The sequence below is a fragment of the Lontra canadensis genome, unplaced genomic scaffold, assembly GCF_010015895.1.
Source record: "Lontra canadensis isolate GAN:19392208 unplaced genomic scaffold, GSC_riverotter_1.0 scaffold153, whole genome shotgun sequence".
Lineage (NCBI taxonomy): Eukaryota > Metazoa > Chordata > Mammalia > Carnivora > Mustelidae > Lontra > Lontra canadensis.
In genome coordinates, this window is record NW_022631147.1 from 46,665 (window position 1) to 66,745 (window position 20,081).

The 20,081-nt window shown below is 40.5% G+C and overlaps 1 protein-coding gene across 6 annotated transcripts in view; it reads right to left on the reverse strand.

The window, feature by feature from the left end:
• Nucleotides 1-20,081, reverse strand: part of RAD52 (RAD52 homolog, DNA repair protein) — a 37,076-nt gene that overhangs the window by 3,120 nt on the left and 13,875 nt on the right. For 3 of the 6 annotated variants that reach the window (XM_032844384.1, XM_032844381.1, XM_032844380.1), the window contains 8 exons: nucleotides 19,545-19,649; nucleotides 18,196-18,297; nucleotides 17,529-17,622; nucleotides 17,290-17,357; nucleotides 14,901-15,019; nucleotides 13,559-13,634; nucleotides 413-609; nucleotides 134-270 (listed from right to left, as the gene is read on the reverse strand). In XM_032844384.1, the coding sequence (XP_032700275.1) occupies nucleotides 134-270; nucleotides 413-609; nucleotides 13,559-13,634; nucleotides 14,901-15,019; nucleotides 17,290-17,357; nucleotides 17,529-17,622; nucleotides 18,196-18,297; nucleotides 19,545-19,631 (880 nt within the window). In that variant the 5' untranslated portion in view covers nucleotides 19,632-19,649. Of the gene's footprint in view, nucleotides 1-133; nucleotides 271-412; nucleotides 610-13,558; nucleotides 13,635-14,900; nucleotides 15,020-17,289; nucleotides 17,358-17,528; nucleotides 17,623-17,715; nucleotides 18,298-19,544; nucleotides 19,650-20,081 lie in introns of those variants that run through there. The other 3 variants (XM_032844382.1, XM_032844386.1, XM_032844383.1) reach the window with 3 other exon arrangements.

Genomic DNA, 20,081 nt, shown 5'->3' on the forward strand with positions numbered 1-20,081 from the left:
AAAAAAAAAGGACTGTCTTGAAAAATGGGGAAATGATCTTAGGCACTTAGACTCCTCTACCCTGCGCGGAACCCGAGAAGTCCTACTGCGGTCTGGTTCGGCCCCAACCCCTGCCCCCACCCTCCTCACACACCCTGAGTCTTCTTCTCAACCTCCCGAGCAGACAGTTGAACTTGCTGCTGCTTCTCCATTTGCTCCCGGAACTGCTGCTGCAGCTGCTTCTGCCGGAGCTTCCGCTGGTAGGTGGCCTCGCTCTCAGCGCCGGTCAGACTTGAGCATCGCGAGAGAACAAGCTGGGGTGATCCGGGGCCAGCGCAGCGAACAGCACCCAATGCGCCGGCGCGGGCGGTGAACCGGAAGGTACGTTCCACCCCGCGGGGAGGAGAGGAGAGGGAGAGAACCATGACCGTACCGGGAGCCGCTGGCCTTCTCTTCCTGCCCCACAGCGTGCGGATCACCCGAGCGGTTCGGTCTGCAAGGGGATGTCACCTCCTGTGGTTTGGGCGACCCCAGAGCCACGTTCTGCCGGAAGCTGCTGTATCTCGCTTGTTCCACAGATGGTTCAAAATCTTGTCTTTTTGCTTTTGTTAAATCCACTTCAAGAGGCAACTAAGAAGGGCAGAAAGGGGGTAACTTCTTCCAGCCACACTTCCCCTTCCTTGTCCCTGTCTCAATGACCTAGATTCCTGAAAAATGGCATTTGACAGTCCTCGATCCATCATTCCCTCTAGGTCCTGAGAAGTTCAAACATTGGATCCACACTTCACCTAGTATTTTTATTACAGTAAAACAATTTCATGTTCTACTTTACACCATTCTGTATTGATCAAGTTTTGATAAAAAGGAACCTTTATGATCCAGGGCAAATGGTCGATAAACCCTAATTTGAATCTCTCGTCAGCTGGATCAGTCTGACGCTATCTACTTTTTCATTCTTTTCATGGAAATGATCATATGTAATCTGTGGAGGCCTACCCCTTCTCTGCCCTTTCTCCTAGGACGTCCCCCTAAATACAACACTCATCCCTGAAGAAGCCTCAGGTTGCTTCCAATGAGAGGAAGAAGAAAACTTGCAAAGCCCGGATGCAGGGTGCTAGCAAAGGCTCCTGGGAATCTCCCAACTTGGGGTCGTACCTGCATCTCACCAAATGTGAGAACTAATGATACTTCATGGCACTGGGCACAGTGTTCTACTTCCAGGCCCTAAGCAGCTTTTCACTTGGGAGAACTTCTCCCTCAATTCATATTGATAGAATAATTGAAAAGGAGAAATTGAGATGACCACATTTTGATAAAGATAACCTAAAAATGACAACTGTATCATGAAATTTCTTATCTACATTGGAAAGTAAATAAGTAGGTTCAAAATAAAGGAACTTGGGGCACCTGGCTGGCTTAGTTGGTAGGCTACTCTTGATCTCGGGGTCATGAGTTTGAGCCCCCATGTCGGGGGAAGAGATTAAAAATAATAGTAATATATTTTTACTTAAAAGATAAAATAAATGAGCTTGTGCTATAAGGATGAGCACTGAGAACATTATGCTAAGTGAAATTAGGGCCAGTCACAAAAGGGCAAATATGTATGATTCCATTTATATGAAGTATAGACTTAGAGTAAAAAAGCAAGACAAAGTAGAATAGCGGTTGCCAGGGGCCGCGGGGAAGAGGAAGCAGGGAGCTGTCGTTACAGTTTCAGTTTTACAAGAAAAGAATTATGGAGACGGATGGTGCTGATGACAAAGGTATTTACTACCGCTATCTGTATACCTAAAATGGTTAAGATGGTAAATTTGGGGTGGTTTTGTTATTTTTGTTAAAGATTTTATTTACTTATTTGACAGAGAGAGCACAAGCAGGGAGAGCAGCAGGCAAAGCTTGGGACTTGATCCCAGCTCTGTGGGATCTTGTGGAACTTGATCCCAGGACCCCGGGATCATGACCTGAGCTGAAGGCAGACACTTAACCGACTGAGCCACCCAGGCACCCCAGGATGGTAACTTTTGTTATGTATATTTTACTGCCAGGGGAAAAAGTGAGCTTTGAAAAAAGCTTAAAAGACTCACAATGCTAAGTACTGTCAAGGATGTAGAACAGCTGCAGTTGTACAGTGCCATGCAGGAGTCTGAATTTGTACGACCACACTGGAAAACTGGAAGAATCTGCTAAAATGAAACATGCTGTCCTCTGACCTGACCCAGGAATCCCCAAGACAAATGTGTGTGTGTGTGTGTGGTGGTGTGTGCACCAAAAGACATGTACAAGGATGCTAGTAGCAGCCCGATTCAAAACAACCAACAACGACCCAAAAAACTCCAATGTCTGTTAAAGTCAGAATGGACAAATGAGCTGTGCTATGCTCATGTGATAGAAAAGTACACAGTGGAAATGCTACGTGCAACGTGAATCTCGCAAACATGCTGAATGAAAGCCAAACACAAAATAGTCCGTATATTTGGGTTCCCAAACGTACAAGGAGTCCAAACTAATTTATGCTGCTCAAAGTGGTTTCCCTTAGTAGTGATGACAAGGGGAGGCCTTGGCAATGACTTGAAGGGATACTACTGAGACTTCGGGGACACTGGTAATGTTTTATCTTGATTTAGATGCTGGTTAGGTGGATGTGTTCATCACACTGAACATGTATGATGCTTGTACTTTTCTACATGTTTACACGTACATCTTAATACTTAAGTGAACTTTTATAAAGAACAATTTCATTTATCTGAAGTTCAAAAACGGGGGGAAAAGTCTACAAGGCTGGGGCACCTGGCTGGTTCAGTCATTAGAGCATCCAACTCTTGATCTCAGGGTTGCAAGTTGGAGCCCCACATTGGGTGCAGAGATCACTTTTTAAGAAAAGAAAGAAAAAATTCTGTGATGCTGAAAGTCAGAATAGAGAAGTCAGGACAATAGTTACTTTTAAAAGAGAAGTCAAGGTAGTGAATGGGAGGGGGCAAATGGGGCCCTGGGATGCTGGTAAGTTTTAGTTTCTTATCTAGGAGATAAGTAACTGTTCACTTCTAAAAATTCATCAGACTGTGCTATTATGAATTATGTAGTTTTCTGTGTATATGTTACACTTCATTTTTAAAAATCTTTTAAAAAATAATAGAGTAAGAAAAGGAAAGGAGAAAAGGAGAAGGATGTTATCAGAATGGTAGACTCGGAAGCTCCAGGTGCCCCCTCCTACTAGAGACACTGAGTTAAGATACAGACTAGACCCTGTATCTAGTTAGACTACCTAACTAGACACAGACTAGAATACCTTTATGAAAACTCCAGTGACCAGCTGAGAAGCTACAGGACTCAGGCCAGCATAAAACCAAGACAATTTAAAAAAAAAAAAAAAAGGGGGCGCCTGGGTGGCTCAGTGGGTTAAAGCCTCTGCCTTCGGCTCAGGTCATGATCCCAGGGTCCTGGGATGGAGCCCCATGTCGGGCTCTCTGCTCAGCAGGGAGCCTGCTTCCCTACCTTTCTCTCTGGCTGCCTCTCTGCCTACCTGTGATCTCTGTCTGTCAAATAAATAAATAAAATCTTAAAAAAAAAAAAAAAAAAAAAAAACCAAGACAGGATTCCGGTAAAAGGGGTAGGAAAATTCATGTTATTTTGCATGCCCACTCATGCCCCTGCCCTCACCCAGCATACAGTACAACCAGGAGGAAACTTCCCATCCTGAGCTCTCCCCCGGGGATGGAAACACAAGAGTAGACTATGCCTCCACTGTTGTGGCTTATCTGGGAGCTGCCCAAGGCACTGGTTTCTGTCCCCCTGACTCAGCACACTGATGGGACCAGCAGAGTTTAAGAGTCACTAGAAACAGAGATGAGCACCAGACCACACTGGAGCTACAGTGACGCAATCAGATGCCAGGAGGAGAAGGAGATCACAAAAGGTTTGAGAGGTCCTAGGGCCTCTAGCTGGGCTTACTGGTGAAGGTCTTCCCCTGCACAAAAGCAGTACATAAAGAATGGGACAGGTGGTTGTTTCCTCAAATGACGCATCTCAACAAAGGATCACAAGGCGTAGAAAGAAATAGGGAAATGTGGCCCAAACAAAGGAACAAAATGAAACCAAAAATTGACCCCCCCCTCCCAAAATTTAATCTATGTGGTACCTAACAATGAATTTAAAATAATGGTCATAAAGATGTCTAATCACCTAAGAGAGCAAACACACAACTAAATGAAATCAAGAAAATTATGCATGAATGAAATGAGAAGAATATTAACAAAGAAAAGCAGCCAACAGGTTCTGGAGCTAAAAAATATAGTAACAGCTGAAAAAGTCACTAGAGGGATTTTACAGCAGACTTGAACTGACAGAAGAAAGAATCAGCAACAAGAAGACAGATAATTTGAAATCATCTCATCAGAAAGCAAAAAGAAGAATGAAGAAACATGACAGAGCCTAGGGACCTATAGGACACTTGTCACACTATATATTAAGAGTCTCAGAAAAAGAAACAGAAAGGGGCAGAGAGATTATATGAGGAATTAATGGCTTGGAACTTCCAAAATCTGAGGAAAGAGAAGATACACAAATTCAAGAAGCTCAAAAAACTAAACTTAGGATAAACGCAAAAGGCTCATACCAAGGCACATTATAATCAAATGGCCAGAAGTCAAAGATGGTACACTAATAACAAACTACCAGAGAGAGAAATCAAGGAAACAAACCCATTTAGAATTGCAACAAAAAGAATAAAATATTTAGCAATAAAGGAACCAAGGAGGTAAAAGACATGTAACTGTGAAAACTATAAGACACTGATGAAAGAAACTAAAGAATAAATGGAAACATATTCCATGCTGTGGACTGGAAAAATTAATATTGTTAGAATCCCAAACAAACCAAAATAATCTACAGATTCAGTGCAATCCAATGGCATTTTCCACAGAAACACAACAAACAATCCTAAAATTTGTATGGAACCGCAAAAGACTCTGAACTGCCAAAGCAAACCTGAGAACAAGTGGAAGGCATCATGCTACTGGATTTCAAGCTACATTACAAAGCTACAGTAATCAAAACAGCGTGCTACTGACATAAATACAGGAACCTAAAACAAGGGAACAAAATAGCTCAGAAAGAAACCCATGTTTATACGATCAACAAATTTATGACAAAGCCAAGAAGGTACATGTAGAAAGGACAGTCTCTTCCATAAATGGTGTTGGGAAAACTGGACAGCGCATGCAAAAGAATTGAACTAGACCACTATCTGGCACAATACACAAATATACTCAAAATGAAGTACAGACTTGTGTTAAGACCTGAAACCATAAAACTCCTAGAAGAAAGTACAGGACATAAGCTCCGTAACATTGGGTTTGGTGATGACTTTTTGGATCTGACACAAAAACAAAGCCAACAAAAGCAAAAATAAACAAGCGTGACTCCATCAAACTAAAATGCTTCTGTGCGCCTGGGTGGCTCAGTGGGTTAAGCCTCTGCCTTCAGCTCAGGTCATGATCCCAGGGTCCTGGGATCGAGGCCTGCATCGGGCTCTCTGCTCAGCAGGGAGCCTGCTTCCCCCTCTCTCTCTGCCTGCCTCTCTGCCTACTTGTGATTTCTCTCTGTCAAATAAATGAATAAAATCTTTAAAAACAACAACAACAAAAAACTAAAATGCTTCTGCACGGCAACAGAAACTGCCAACATGGAAAGGTAACCTGTTGAATGGGACATAATATTTGTAAACAATATAACTGATAAGGGGTTAATATCCAAAATATATAAAGAACGCATACAACTCACTAGCAAAAACAGCAAATAACCCAATTAAAAATGGGCACAGGATCTATACAGACATTTTTCCAAAGAAGACACAAAGATGGGTAACAGATACATGATGCTCCACATCATGAACCATCAGGGAAATGCAAATCAAAACCAAAATGAGATACCTGTCAGAGTGGCTATTATCAAAAAGGTAAGAAAGAAGTGTTGGAGAGGACGTGCAGAAAGATGAACCCTTGTGCATTGTTGATGGGAATGCAAACGGGAGCAGCCACTGTGCAAAACTCTATGAAGTTTCCTCAAAAAATTAAAAATAGAATTACCATGTGATCCACCAATTCCACTTCTGGGTATTTAGCCAAAGAAAACAAAAACACTAACTCAAAGAGCTATCTGCACTCCATGTCCACTGTGGTATTATTTACAATAGCCAAGGTACAGAAATAACCTCCCCATCCACAGATGAATGGATGCAGAAAATGTAGTAAATACATAATGGAATATTATTCTGCCATAAAGAAGGAAATCTTGTATTTCCCATAACATGGATGCACTCTGAGGGCATTAGGCTAAGCGAAATAAATCAGAGAAAGACAAACACCATATCATCTCACTTATATGTGGAATCTGGGGGGAAAAAAGAAAAAGAGCTCATAGGTACAGAGAATAGATTGGTGGTTGCCAGGGAGAGGCAGGTGGCAGGCAAAATGGGGCTGGGGGGATGTGAAAAAGTACAAACTTACAGTTATAAATCATGGGAATATAGTGTACAGCACAATGATTATAGCTACTAATATATATTTGAAAATTGCTAAAAGAGTAAATCTTAGAGGTTCTAAAAAAATTTGTAACTAGCTTTGGTGATGGATGTTAACTAGACTTATTATAATGGTCATTTCATTATATATACAAATATGAAATCATTATGCTGTATACCTGAAACTAAATTAATGTTATATTTCAATTATATCTCAATTTCTAAAAAGTCAAAGACAAAGAGAAATCTTGAAAGCAGCAAGAGAAAAGAAAATCATCACATATAAGAAAGCCTCCATAAGATTATTAGATTTCCTCTTACCAGCCAGAACAGAATGGAATAATATATTGAAAGTGCTGGCTCAGCCAACAATATTGTATCCAGCAAAACTATCCTTCAAAAATAGAGAAATTAAGACTTTTGCATTAAAAAAGCAGGGGGAGTTCATTTCCACTAGACCTGCTCCACAAGAAATGCTAAAAGGAGTTCTTTAGAGAAAAAAAAAAAAAAAAAGATGCTAGACACTAATATAAGACTACACAAATATAGTAAGTTCTCCAGTAAAGATAAATACATATAATACTACATATAATAATAAATACATATAAGACTACACAAATATAGTAAGTTCTCCAGTAAAGGTAAATACATAGATAAATATAATAGCCTGAATTAATATCCTTTTGGTACACAGAATTTAAATGAAAAAACTATTAAAACTATATAATGAGGGGCGCCTGGGTGGCTCAGTGGGTTAAAGCCTCTGCCTTTGGCTCAGGTCATGATCCCAGGGTCCTGGGATCGAGCCCCGCATCGGGCTCTCTGCTCAGCAGGGAGCCTGCTTTCTCTCTCTCTCTCTCTGCCTGCCTCTCTACCTGTGATCTCTGTCAAATAAATAAATAAAATCTTTAAAAAAAAAAAACTATATAATGAATATAGAAGTTTTTAAAACAACTATAGTTTTTATAACTAAATCTCTGTTACTGGGTATACAATATATAAAGATGTAGTTTTGTAACATCAATGAGATAAGGTGGAGCAGGGGTGGATTGTAAAGGAATAGATTTGGGGCACCTGGGTGGCTAGTTAAGCCACTAATTACACTTAATTAGTTAAGCTAGTTAAGCAACTGCCTTCAGCTCAGGTCATGATCCCAGGGTCCTGGGATCCAGCCCCATGGCAGTCTCCCTGCTCAGTGGGGAGTCTGCTTCTCCCTCTCTCTGCCTCTACCCACCCCAACTTGTGCTCTCTCTCACTCTCTCTCAAATAAATAAAATCTTTAAAAAAAAAAAAAAGGAAATAGTTTTTGTATGCAAGTGAACTTGTTATCAGTTTAAAACAGAATGAATGCTGCAACTTTATTTTATAATTGTAATAATAACCACAAGGAAATTATCTCTAGAATATACACAAAAGGAAATAGGAAGGAAATCAAATCATATCACTACCCAAAAGTAAAACAAAACACAAAGGAAGGCAATAAGGGAGGAAAGAAGGGACAAAAAAAGCTACAAGACATACAGAAAACAACAAAATGGCAACAATAAGTTGTTCTCTAACAATAATACTTTAAATGTAAATGGATTAAACACCCCCAATCAAATGACATAGATTGGCTGGACAGATTTAAAACTATATGCTTTTTATTAGAGTCTCACTGTAGATCTGAGGACACAGGCTAAAGATGAAAGGATGAGAAAAGATATTCCATGTAACTGGTACCAAAGGAGAGCAGGGTAAGATATACTAATACCAGGCAAAACAGACTTCAAGTAAAAAAATTATAACAAGAGACAAGGAGAACATTATATAATGATAAAAGGGCCAATTCACTTAATATGTATAACAATTACAAATATTTGTGTACCAAACAAATATATATAAATATATAAAGGAAATATATATAAAGAGCTCCTAAATATATAACGGAAACTTTCTCAGAATTGGAAAAAGAAATAGACAGCAACAAAATATAATAATAGCAGGAAACTTTACTATTCTACCTCCAATAATGGATAGAATAAACAGACAGAAGATTAATAATAGAGGATCTGAACATTATAAGCCAAATGGACCTAAATGACATATACAGAACACTCCACCCAACAACAGTAGGTTATAAATTCTTCTCAAGTACACATGAAATATTCTCCAGGGGAGACCACATGTTAGGCTACAAAACAAGTTTTAACCAATTGAATACAGAAATCAGACAAAGTATGCTGACTGATCACAATGGAATGAAACCAGAATCAATAGCAGAAGGAAAAAGTGGGAAATCCACAAACGTGGAAATTAGCAGTACACTCTTAAATAACCAATGGGTCAAAGAACAAGTCAAAAAGGAATTTAGAAATTATCTTGAGACAAATGAAAATAAGACACACCAAAAGTTATGATATGAAGCAAAAGCAGTGCTAACAGGAAGATTTATAGCTTTAAAGATTTATAGACATGAGCTAGTGAGAAAATGAAAGAAGTGGAGATACATGACAAAGAACAGAAATGCAATAGGAAGAAATAAGTGACAAAACAACTTTTTGAAAAGATCCACAAAATTGATAAACTCTTAGCTAGATTAACTAGAAAAGAAAGAGAGAAGACTCAAATAACTAAAATCAGAAAGTAGGGACATTACTACTGATGCCACAGAAATAAAAAAAGATTATAAGACTACCCTGACCAGGGGCGTCTGGGTGGCTCAGTCAGTTAAGCCTCTGCCTTTGGCTCAGGTCATGATCCCAGGGTCCTGAGATCGAGGCCCATGTTGGGCTCCCTGCTCAGCAGGGAGCTTGCTTCTCCCTTTCCCTCTGCCTGCTGCTCTGCCTGCTTGTGTATGTTCTCTCTCTGTCACATAAATAAATAAAATCTTAAAAAAAAAAAAAAAAGAATACTCTGCACAATTATATACAAACAAATCAAATAACCTAGAAGAAATGGACAAATTCCTAGACACATAAAACCTACCAGACTGAATCATGAAGAAACAGACAATCTGAACAGACCAATAACTAGTCAGGAGGTTAAATCAGTATTCCAAAACCTACCACCACCAACAAAAAACCCCAGAACTAACTGGCTTCATGGGAGAATTCTACCAAACATTTAAAGAATTAACAGCAATCCTCCTCAAACACTTCCAAAAGCTAAAGTGGAGGGAACACTTCCAAGCTCATTCTATAAGGTCAGTATTACTATGATACCAAAGTCAAACAATGACACTACATAACACTTATCATGATGAGCACTGAGTAATATATAGAATTGTTGAATCACTATATTGTACATCTGAAACTAATATAACACTCTATGTTAACTGGACTGGAATTAAAATTTTAAAAAACTTAATAAAAATAAAACAAACAAAAAAACCAGTGATACTACAAGAGAAGAACAACACTTTGAGAAAACTACAGAAAAATATTACGAATATTAATACAAAGATCCTCCAGGGGCACTGAGTGGCTCAGAAAGATATGCAGCTGACTCTTGATTTCAGCTCAGATCATGATCTCGGGGGTCATGGTACTAAGCCCCAGGTTGGACTCCATGTTCTGTGGGGAGTCTGCTTCTCTCCCTCTCTCTCTCTGCCCCTCCCCCAGCTCATGCATGTGTGCGCGCTCTCTCTCTAATAAATTAACTAAAAATTCTTTTTAAAAAAATCTTCCAAATACTAGCACACCGAATTTAATAGCACGTTAAAAGAATTATACACCATGACCAAGGGGTATTTATTCACAGGATGTAAGGATGGTTCAACTCCACAAATCAATCAATGTGATACACTACAGTAACAGAAAGAAGGGACAAAAGCACATGCTAATCTCAATTAATGCAGAAAAAGCATTTGTTAAGACTCAATACCTTTTCACAATAAAAATATTCAAAAAACTAGGAATAGAAAGAATATACCTCATCAGGAAGGCCATATACGAAAAACGCACCACTAACAACATACTCAATGGTGAAAGACTGAAAGCTTTTCCTATAATATCAGAAGCAAGGCAAGGATGCCCACTCTCACTACTCATACTCACATATTGGAAATCCTAGCCAGAGCAATTAGGCAAGGAAAAGAAATAAAGTGGAAAAGAAGTCAAATTATCTCTAGATGCAGATGACATGATCTCATATGCAGAAAACCCTACAGACTACAAAAAAAAATTGTTAGAATGAACAAATTCAGTGAAGTTGCAGGATACAAAATCAACACACAAAAATCAGTTCTGTCTATACACTAGTAATGAACAATCCAAGAGGAAAATGAAGAAAACAATCCATCTACAATAGCATCAAAAAGAATAAAATACTTAGTAATAAACCTAACCACCAAGAATGTGAAAGACTTCTACACTGAAAACTGCAAAAAGGTTGTTGAAAATAATGAAAGAAGCAACAAATAAATGGAAAGACACCCCATGTTCATAAAATTTAATATGGTTAAGATCCCCAAACTACTGATTCAATACAAACCCTCTCCAAATTCCCATAGCATTATTTGCATAAACAAAAATTTCATCCTAAAATTCATATGGAATCTCAAAGGAATTCAAATAGTGAAAACAACATTGAAAAAGAACAAAGCTGAAGGACTCATACCTTCTCATTTCAAAACAAACTGTGATCAAAATGATATGATACTGTCATAAATACAGACACACAGTCCAATGGAATAGAGAGCCCAGAAATAAACCCTTTCATATATGATCAAGTGAATACTGGCAAGCGTGCCAAGACCACTTAATGGGAAAAAGAGAATCTCTTCAACAAATGATGCTGGGAAAAACTGGATATCCACATGCAAAAGAAGGAAGTTAGACTGGTATCTTACATCATAAACAAAAATAAATTTAGACAGACTAAAGACCTAAACATAAGACACAAACCATAAAACTCAGAGAAGAAAATATAGGGGAAAAGCTCATGACATTGGATTTGACAATGATTTCTTGCATATGACACCAAAAACACAAAGCAAAAATATATAAATGGGACAATGTCAAACTTAAACATTTTAAAGGGAACCTATGAAACAGGAAAAAATATCTGCAATCATGTCTCTGATAAGAGGTTAGTATTCAGAATATATACAGAATTCCTACAACCCAACAACAAAAAATTAAAATCCCCAATTAAAAAATGGGCAAAGAAATAGACATTTCTCCAAAGATGATATACAAATGGCCAAAAATCGGGGTGCCTGGGTGGCTCAGTGGGTTAAAGCCTCTGCCTTCGGCTCAGGTCATGATCTCGGAGTCCTGGGATGGAGCCCCACATCTGGCTCTCTGCTCAGCAGGGAGCCTGCTTCCTCCTCTCTCTCTGCCTGCCTCTCTGCCTACTTGTAATCTCTGTCAAATAAATAAATAAAATCTTAAAAAAAAAAATTTACAAATGGCCAAAAAGCGTATGAAAAGACATTCAACATCAAAAGTCATCATCAGAGAAATGCAAATTAAACCCGCAATAAGACAGCATCTCACACCCACTAGGATGGCTGCTATCAAAAAAACCCAGAAAATTTAACAGGTGTTGGTAAGGCTGTAGAGAAATGGAACACTTGTGCACGGTTGGTTGAACACTGGTGTGGCCACTACAGAAAACACTATGGAAGTTCCTCAAAAAACTACCACATGGGGGCTGAGTCAGTTAAGTGTCCTACTCTTGATCTGAGCTCAGGTCTTGATCTCAGGGTGGTGAGCTTCAGCTCTGTGTTTAAAAAAAAAACAAAAACACTACCATATGCTCCAGCAACACTACCTCTGGATATATAACCAAAATAACTGAAAGCAAGGTCTTGAAGAAGTATTTGCAAAACCATGTGTATAACAGCACTATTCCCAAGTCAAGAGATGAAAGCCACCCAAATGTCCATTGATGGAAATATTAAGGAAAATGTGGTGTGTACGTACAGTGGAATATTATTCAGCCTTAAAAAGGAAGGTAATTTTTTTTTAAAGGACTTTATGTTTAAGTAATCTCTACAGCCAACCTGGGGCTGTAGATCAACCTGAGATCAAGGGTCCCACACTCTACTGAGCCAGCCAGACACACCAAAAAAAAAAAAAAAAAGTAATTCTGACACAGGCTACAACGCAGATGAAACCTGAGGACATTGTCCTAAGGCGACATAAGCCAGAGAGGAAATTCATAGGAACCAGAAGTAGAATGGTGGTAACAAGAGGCTGAGAAGGGGGGAAAAGGGGAGTTGTCCTATGGGTATAGAGTGGCAGAATCCCAACATTAAAAAGTTCTAGAGATCTGTTTCATCAGTGAACTGTACACTTAAAAATGGCTAAAATGGTGAATTTTTTGTTATTTTTTTTACCACAATAAAAAAAATCCCTAATATCCCTCATAAACACAGACACAAAAGTCCTTAACAAAATATAAGCAAACGGAGGCCAACAACTTATAGAAAGGATTTTAACAAGGGAAAGTGTGGCGTTTTGACAGCTGCCAAGTGCCATGCCCCTCTGCCAGGGTGTCCCCCACCAGCAGCCCTCAAGGACAAGCCAGGGAATGCTGCCCTGGGCTGCAGCGCTGGAATGGACAGCCACTCCGCCAGCCACCGGAACGCACCACCACCTGCCACAGCCCCCACTAAGAGCAAGCCCAGGGCTGCGCGCTTCCAGAACCCCCTCCAAAGGCTCAGCTCATGTGATAGGCTCTGGCAGAGAAAAGGGGACCTAGGCTGTGACCCCTAGAGCACAGACGCAGGCTGAGAAGGTGAGGTTCTTTCTGAGTGTTTCTAAGGAACCACAGGGGCGCTGCAGGGAGCTCTGTGCTCCTTTGGAGGTTTCACACACCATTCTGGAACACAGCTCTCTGTGCAAAAAACAAGTGGCATGGATTCTCTAGGCTTCAAGTCCTTCAGCTGGAAAATTCGGTGATTGGTTCCTGCTGGCTCTGGTCGGCAGACAATTCTGAAATACACATTCCAGACCCTCAAAAGGGCTGAGTCTCCCCTTCTTCTTTCTCCATCCAGAATACTCAACCCATGCCCCTGGGGCACTGGTCCTATCTCTACTGTGAATGCATTCCATTCATCCATTTCTAACATACCTGGCGGGGAAGCTTATTTAGTGACCTCAGATAATCTTTGTCCAGAATACAATTTCCAAGTGCATTCCCGAAACTTCTAAGGATAAGGAAAAAAAAAAAAAAAAGAATGGAACAGGTTGAGAATGATTATGTGTCAATATCAGAGAACACAGTTAACAGTTACAACATTTGTGGCAAAGTGCTTCTCCACTGCGGCAGAGGAGATGGACCCCAATATACATGCAGAAACACTTCTTGGGCACCTGCCACTTTCACGCACTGTATGAGGCTCTCAGTACAGCATGGGGCACAGCAGTCACCAGTCTCTGCCCTCAACAAGAGGCAGGGAGGTCCAAAAGACTAAGAAACCATTCGCAAAACCCCATGAGCCATCCTGCCATTCTTTTTTCAAGGATGGTTCCAATTCCCCAGTAATAGTGGACAACTCACTTAGGGCACGCCGTCCTCCATGCCTGAAGTTCTTTACTTGGGACATCTGGCCTCCCGCACAGGTTAGAGCACCTCAAGTTTTTAATGTAGTTTCATTACATGTGTGATTTAATTCACGTCAATTCTCAAAGGCCATGTATGACCCCCCCAAAAAAAGTAAAAAAAAAAAAAAAAAAAAAAACCCTGTTCTATTCACCTTAGTTGTCATACCCAAGGAAACACTGTTTAGGTGTCTTAAAGAGAATGGGGAAGCGATCTCTGTCCTCGTGTGGAAAGGTTTCCAAGACACACAACTGAGATGGGGGTGAGCAAAATCAAGTACAGAGTAGAGAATATAGTGTTTTTTGTTTTTTTTTTTTACCTAAAGAAACAAATTTATTCTCTAATAGTTCTGGAGGTTAGAAGTCTGGATTCTCTGAAGACTCTGGAGAAGATTCATTCCTTGCCTTTTCCTAGATTCTGGGGTCAGCAGCCTTTTTTTTTTTTTTTTAATTTTATTTTTTATACACATATATTTTTATCTGTTCTTTTTTTTTTTTAAGATTTTATTTATTTGAGAAAGCAAGAGTGGGGTGAGGGACAAAGGAAGAAGTAGACTCCCCACTGAGAAAGCCCGATGTGGGATTTGATTTTGGGACTCCAGCATGGTGACCTGAGCCAAAGGTAGATGCTTAACCCACTAAGCCACCCAGGTGCCCCGAGAATGTAGTATTCTACCACTTGTTCTCAAAGAAGGGAGACCTAAGCATAAAGAACCACAGGGAAAATTCAAAGTGTAGGAAACAGGGCTGACAGGGACAAGGGGGGGAGCGAGGCTTGGGTTATTTCAACTTTTTGTACCACGTGAATGAATTACGTCTCAAACAAACAGGAATAAAACTGACGCAAGTTAGACTCCAGCCCTTGTGCTCACCTCAGTGCCCGCTTCAGCCCGTCTGTCACGGCCTCCTTCCTGGCCTTCTCCAAAGACAAGGCTTTTGACTTGAGGCCCTCACTGACACCGTAGCCCACATCTTCATGATATGAACCATCCTATAGGTAGAAAAGGAATTCAGAGTCCAACGTGAAGAGCTGCAGTCGTGTCCTGGTTCCACAGCCCTCCTCACCCTCAAGGGCATTTGCACCAGGGCACATAGAACCTGGGCGCCTTGCTAAAGGGCACACAGGCACAGAGAGCTGGAAGAGAATTAATTTCCAGTGCTACATCCTTGACCTGATCTGCCCGAAAATGTACAAGACAATTCTCCTTACCCACTTACAAGTGCACATAAAAAAGGCACATAGCTAACCCACCCTAAATCTTCCTAAGGTGCAATTGCCCCAAGGTATAAACACCTCTGGGACATGAAACAAAAGAAAAATGTGAAATACTGTATTTAACAGGCTCTTAACGATTGGCTAGCAAATCAAAAAATCTTTTCATAGGTCAGGTGGTATCCATTTCCTGGCTTTCATCAAAAATGAAGGTATACCTGATCAAGTTATTAGCTGACAGAGAACCAAATATAATTTTGGATAGCACTCTGATTTCTGAGATATAACTCAGGAAGCTTATTCAAAGAAATGGTGATACTGTAAAAAAATTCTCTCCATTCCCAGTTTATTTATGTGAGTAAGGTTTTTCAGTATTTTTTTTTCTTATTTGTCAGAGGGAAAGAGAGACATGGCACAAGCATAGGGAGCAGCAGGCAGAGGGAGAAGCAGGCTCCCCGCTGAGCAGGGAGCCTGATGCAGGACTCAATCCCAGGACCCTGGGATCATGACCTGGGCCCAAGGCAGACACTTAACTGACTGAGCCACCCAGGTGTCCCTAGTACTATATATAAAAATAAGAAGTGAGAATAGAATTAATGTTGAATGTTCTACTTAGGAAAAAGTAATATTAAACTATGGAAATATAAACCATCCAGAAAGAAAAAAAGCTTCATCCATCTCATTAAGAAATGCATTTTCCATAAAAATTTATTAAGTATATAAATTTTGATGTAGTTATTTTGTCCCCCTCATAGACCCAACTGACTGATCAATTGTGTGTTAGTAATACCTATAACAGTAATTCAATCCAGAAGAAATTTTTTAAAATTTAGAGCCTTAAGGTCACTGAAAATTTACCCCCCAAAATTACATTTATTTGCCCATACATACACACACACACACACACACACACAGAGGAATATGCTAAGGTTATTAATAAAAGGTTCCAAACACATGTAATATATATACATAATATATATTCCTAACATATATTTTGTTTATACATGTATATGGACAAAAGCCAATGAGGAGATAGAATGGAAATATGAGTTTGAGAAGAAAAAAATGTAAAATTTCTCATGACTAAAGAATAGCTTGCTCATGTATTTTTTTTAAGTGGATCATGGTATTTAATCGTTTATGATATTTAAAATACATTGGTACATCTTAAAAAGATGTAACAAGAAAAGAAATGTGAAATAACAGAGACTGAGAATACATTTATCCTGATGAGTGGTGAAAAATGTGCAGAAGTGCTGAATCACTATATCGTACTCCTGACACCTATATACCATTGGATGTTAATTACACTTGAATAAAAAAAGGAAGAGAAAGATGTAACAGATTTTAGAGTGTCAAATTTTACAATACGCTAAAAAACATACCGTTGTAACTACAGGTTTCCCCTGCTATCTGAAAGTAGAACGAACGTTCTCATGAAACCTTCCGTAAGCCAAAATGGTATAAAGCAAAGAATTGCCATTAATTTATATGGAAAAATCTCTCAGCATTCCCAGATCCAAAAAATAACCTGTTACGCTTTTCTGATAACATAAGGACACATCTTGCTAATGGACGCACACAATAAACGGAGCTAGAGCACAGATGCTCACGGACAGAGCTCAAAGCCTGGCAGCTCGATGCCGAGACAGTGAGTGTAGTTCCCAGGGATGGACTCGGCGGCGGGGCCCCTCTTGCCACCAGGGTGTGCCTTTTCTCATAGAAGTGAAAATCCTCTCTAGATTGCTTTCAGTTAAGGGAAAACAGGTCTTTTCATAAAAGCAAAGGGGTGCAGTGCAAACTTTTGAAATGCAAAGGACTTACGGTGCATTTGTACTTACAGCGAAACCTTTTAGGTGTCAACTTAAAATGTACAGGAAACACGCGTTTTTCAGCATTCATTTAGGGGGCATGTGAGTAAGAATGTCTAAGGAACACTGGCTGAGCCCCAGCTCTCTAGGCCCAGTCCAGAGAATTCTCTACCTGCTCATTCTCTCTCACCACCCACACAGTCCTTGGAGGCAGCGGGTCTGCTCCATCACCCTCACCTTCAACTGGACTCTCACAAACGCACAGACTCCCACGTAGAACTTGCCATTGTTAAGGTCAACAAAATCTAGGAGTGGGAAAGAGAACCAGTTGAAGAGGATACTGACTCCTGTGCCTCACCCATATTCCTCCTACCAGCAACAAAATACACCTACATCCTCACCCACAAAATACTCTCCTCAAAAATTAGCACCAAAGTAAAGGAAATGAAGTCCCCATTGCCAGGAAACATACTCACCCACATTCTGCTGTGTGATGGAGTGTGCCCAGCCGTTGTAACCAAACATCTCATTGGCCAGATTAATTACCCTGTGACCCTCAATGTAACATACCTGGGAAGAGAAATTAAAGGCAGAGGGGGTGCTGGTTAAGATTCCCTCTACCATACTAAATGAGAATCAAAATTTACTTAATTTACTCCTTACCAGATTTTTTGGCAAAACTGCCCTTTAACATTCCAGGGAAATTCTCAGTGAATTGATTTCAAAGATCTTCCAGAAGGAACCAGCTAGAACTAGTGTTTTGTCTTGGGGGAGGGACTAGACTCAGAGTAGAAAGATACCCACTCACCTAGCAGTTTCCAAAACTCACAGTTTCCAAAAAAGTACAAGTCTCAGGCTGACATATATTATAGGAGACCAAAAATATACACATAAAATTAGAAGCAAAGGGCAAAAGAAACATTTTTAAAAGATGGTGTAAATATCTCAAGATGGAAGACAATACTTGGGTGGCTTCAGATGACGATGCCAGCTGGAACCCATCCCCTCCCAAAGACACTAGGAAACATCTAGCAACAGTGAGCAGGAGACCTTCTGAATCCATGAGGACCCAGAGAGGGAGAAAGATCCTCTGAGTAGCCAGCTAGAGGGGCACCCACTTCTCAAGCGTGTCATCTCTCCTACCCTCTGGCCTCCTCCAGCCATGCGGCTACTGATGTATTCCGGGCCCAGCCTCTGCCTCAGAGCGTTCTGGATGGCCTGGTACTCGCCTGCTGTGTACTGATACTGCAATCCAGAAAAGGAAAAATTAAACTGACATTCCCCCATTCCTATGCCAGCAAGTCTCCAGACCCTTTCACACTCTTAAAAAGTATTGAGGGCCCTAAGAGCTCTTGTTTACATGGGTTTTATCTACCAATACTAGGAATTAAAACTGAGAAACTTCTAAGGCACACTTTCCATAGCCAGAGCAGTATCCGCCCAGGCTGTGTGTGCTCTGGAAGAGTCTCACTGTTCACTCGTAAGAGAATGAAAAGGAAAAGGCAAGAAGATTTTTAGTATTATTATGGAATCTTCTTGACCTCGTGGACTTGGGAGAGGTCTGGTGGACCCCAGGGGTCGCTGGGCACCATTCTGAGAGGCAGTGCCCTAGGTGTCACCACCCTCCTGACAAAACTTTCTCAAGTCAGAATTGGTAAACTGAAAAGTGCCACCTCAGAGTCTGTATATGACATTTAGGCCCACGAGGGAGCAGGAGACATACCTCTTCTCTAGTTCAACACTTTTCCATCCTACACATACATAAATATACTACTACTTATTTGACTACTGTCCCCTTGGTAGTTTCCCCCTTGCCCTATTTAAATTAAATAAATCGGGATGCCTCGGTGGCTCAGTGGGTTAAGCCTCTGCCTTCAGCTCAGGTCATGGTCTCAGGGTCCCGGGACTGAGCCCCGCATCGGACTCTCTGCTCAGTGGGAGCTGGCTTCCCCCTCTCTCTCTGCCTGCCTCTCTGCCTACTTGTGATGTCTCTCTGTCAAATAAATAAATAAAATCTTTTTTAAAAAATAAATAAATAAATGAAATAAATTTTCACAAACAGATCTATGGTAAAGACAAAGATGGATTCGAGGGGACGAAGCAAGAATCTCTTTTATATGCACAGAATATCGCCACAAAGAATAGGACACTGGAATCCTTGAAACTGGGTGAAATGTAGACAGGAGTGACAGGGAAAGAGCAAGACTTTGCATTCACATACAGTCTACGTTTCCTTTTGAATGTTATACCATATGAATATGTAATGTATCAAAAAAATAAACAAAAGGTAAATCTCAATGTAATCCCCAGTACTACATGATGCTACAGTTCCACGACGCCCTGAGAGTTCCTCAGAGTCCCTAATAATGTATACCGAAAGGAAAACCCGCTGACAGTAAATAGCTTCCACATACATGATTGTGCCCTACAAACTACTTTCTCCTACCTGTTCACTTAACCTCATTCTTCCCAGGTATGGAAAACACAGTTACCTGTCCGAAGCATAACACGGAGTTGCCGCCAGCTGCAGAAGGATGGTTGCCTCGGGCTCCAAGAACCGCTTCCTCAGTCCCAGACATGTTGATTCCAGGTGACCTCTATAAAAACAGATTTAAAAAGATCTCAAAGATTGCTGAAGGTAAAAAGCAAGAGCCTCTACACAAAATCAGACTAAAGCATCCAAATGTAGTATCCTACAAGTCGATTTACTTAACACTTAATGTGGGTTTGGTTCTGGTTTTTTTTTTTTAGATTTTATTTATTTATTTGACAGAGAGAGAAACAGTGAGAGAGGGAACACAAGCAGGGGGAATGGGAGAGGAAGAAGCAGGCTTCCCGCTGAGCGGGGACCCCCCCCCCAATGTGGGACTCAAACCCAGGACTCTGGGATCATGACCTGAGCTGGAGGCAGATGCTTAATGACTGAGGCACCCAGGTACCGCAATGCTTTTCTTGTAAGCACTGCCCCAATCAAGGACTAAGTTCCTCAGTGCTTAGCTATCATCCAACACGGCACTAAAAATCTTTTA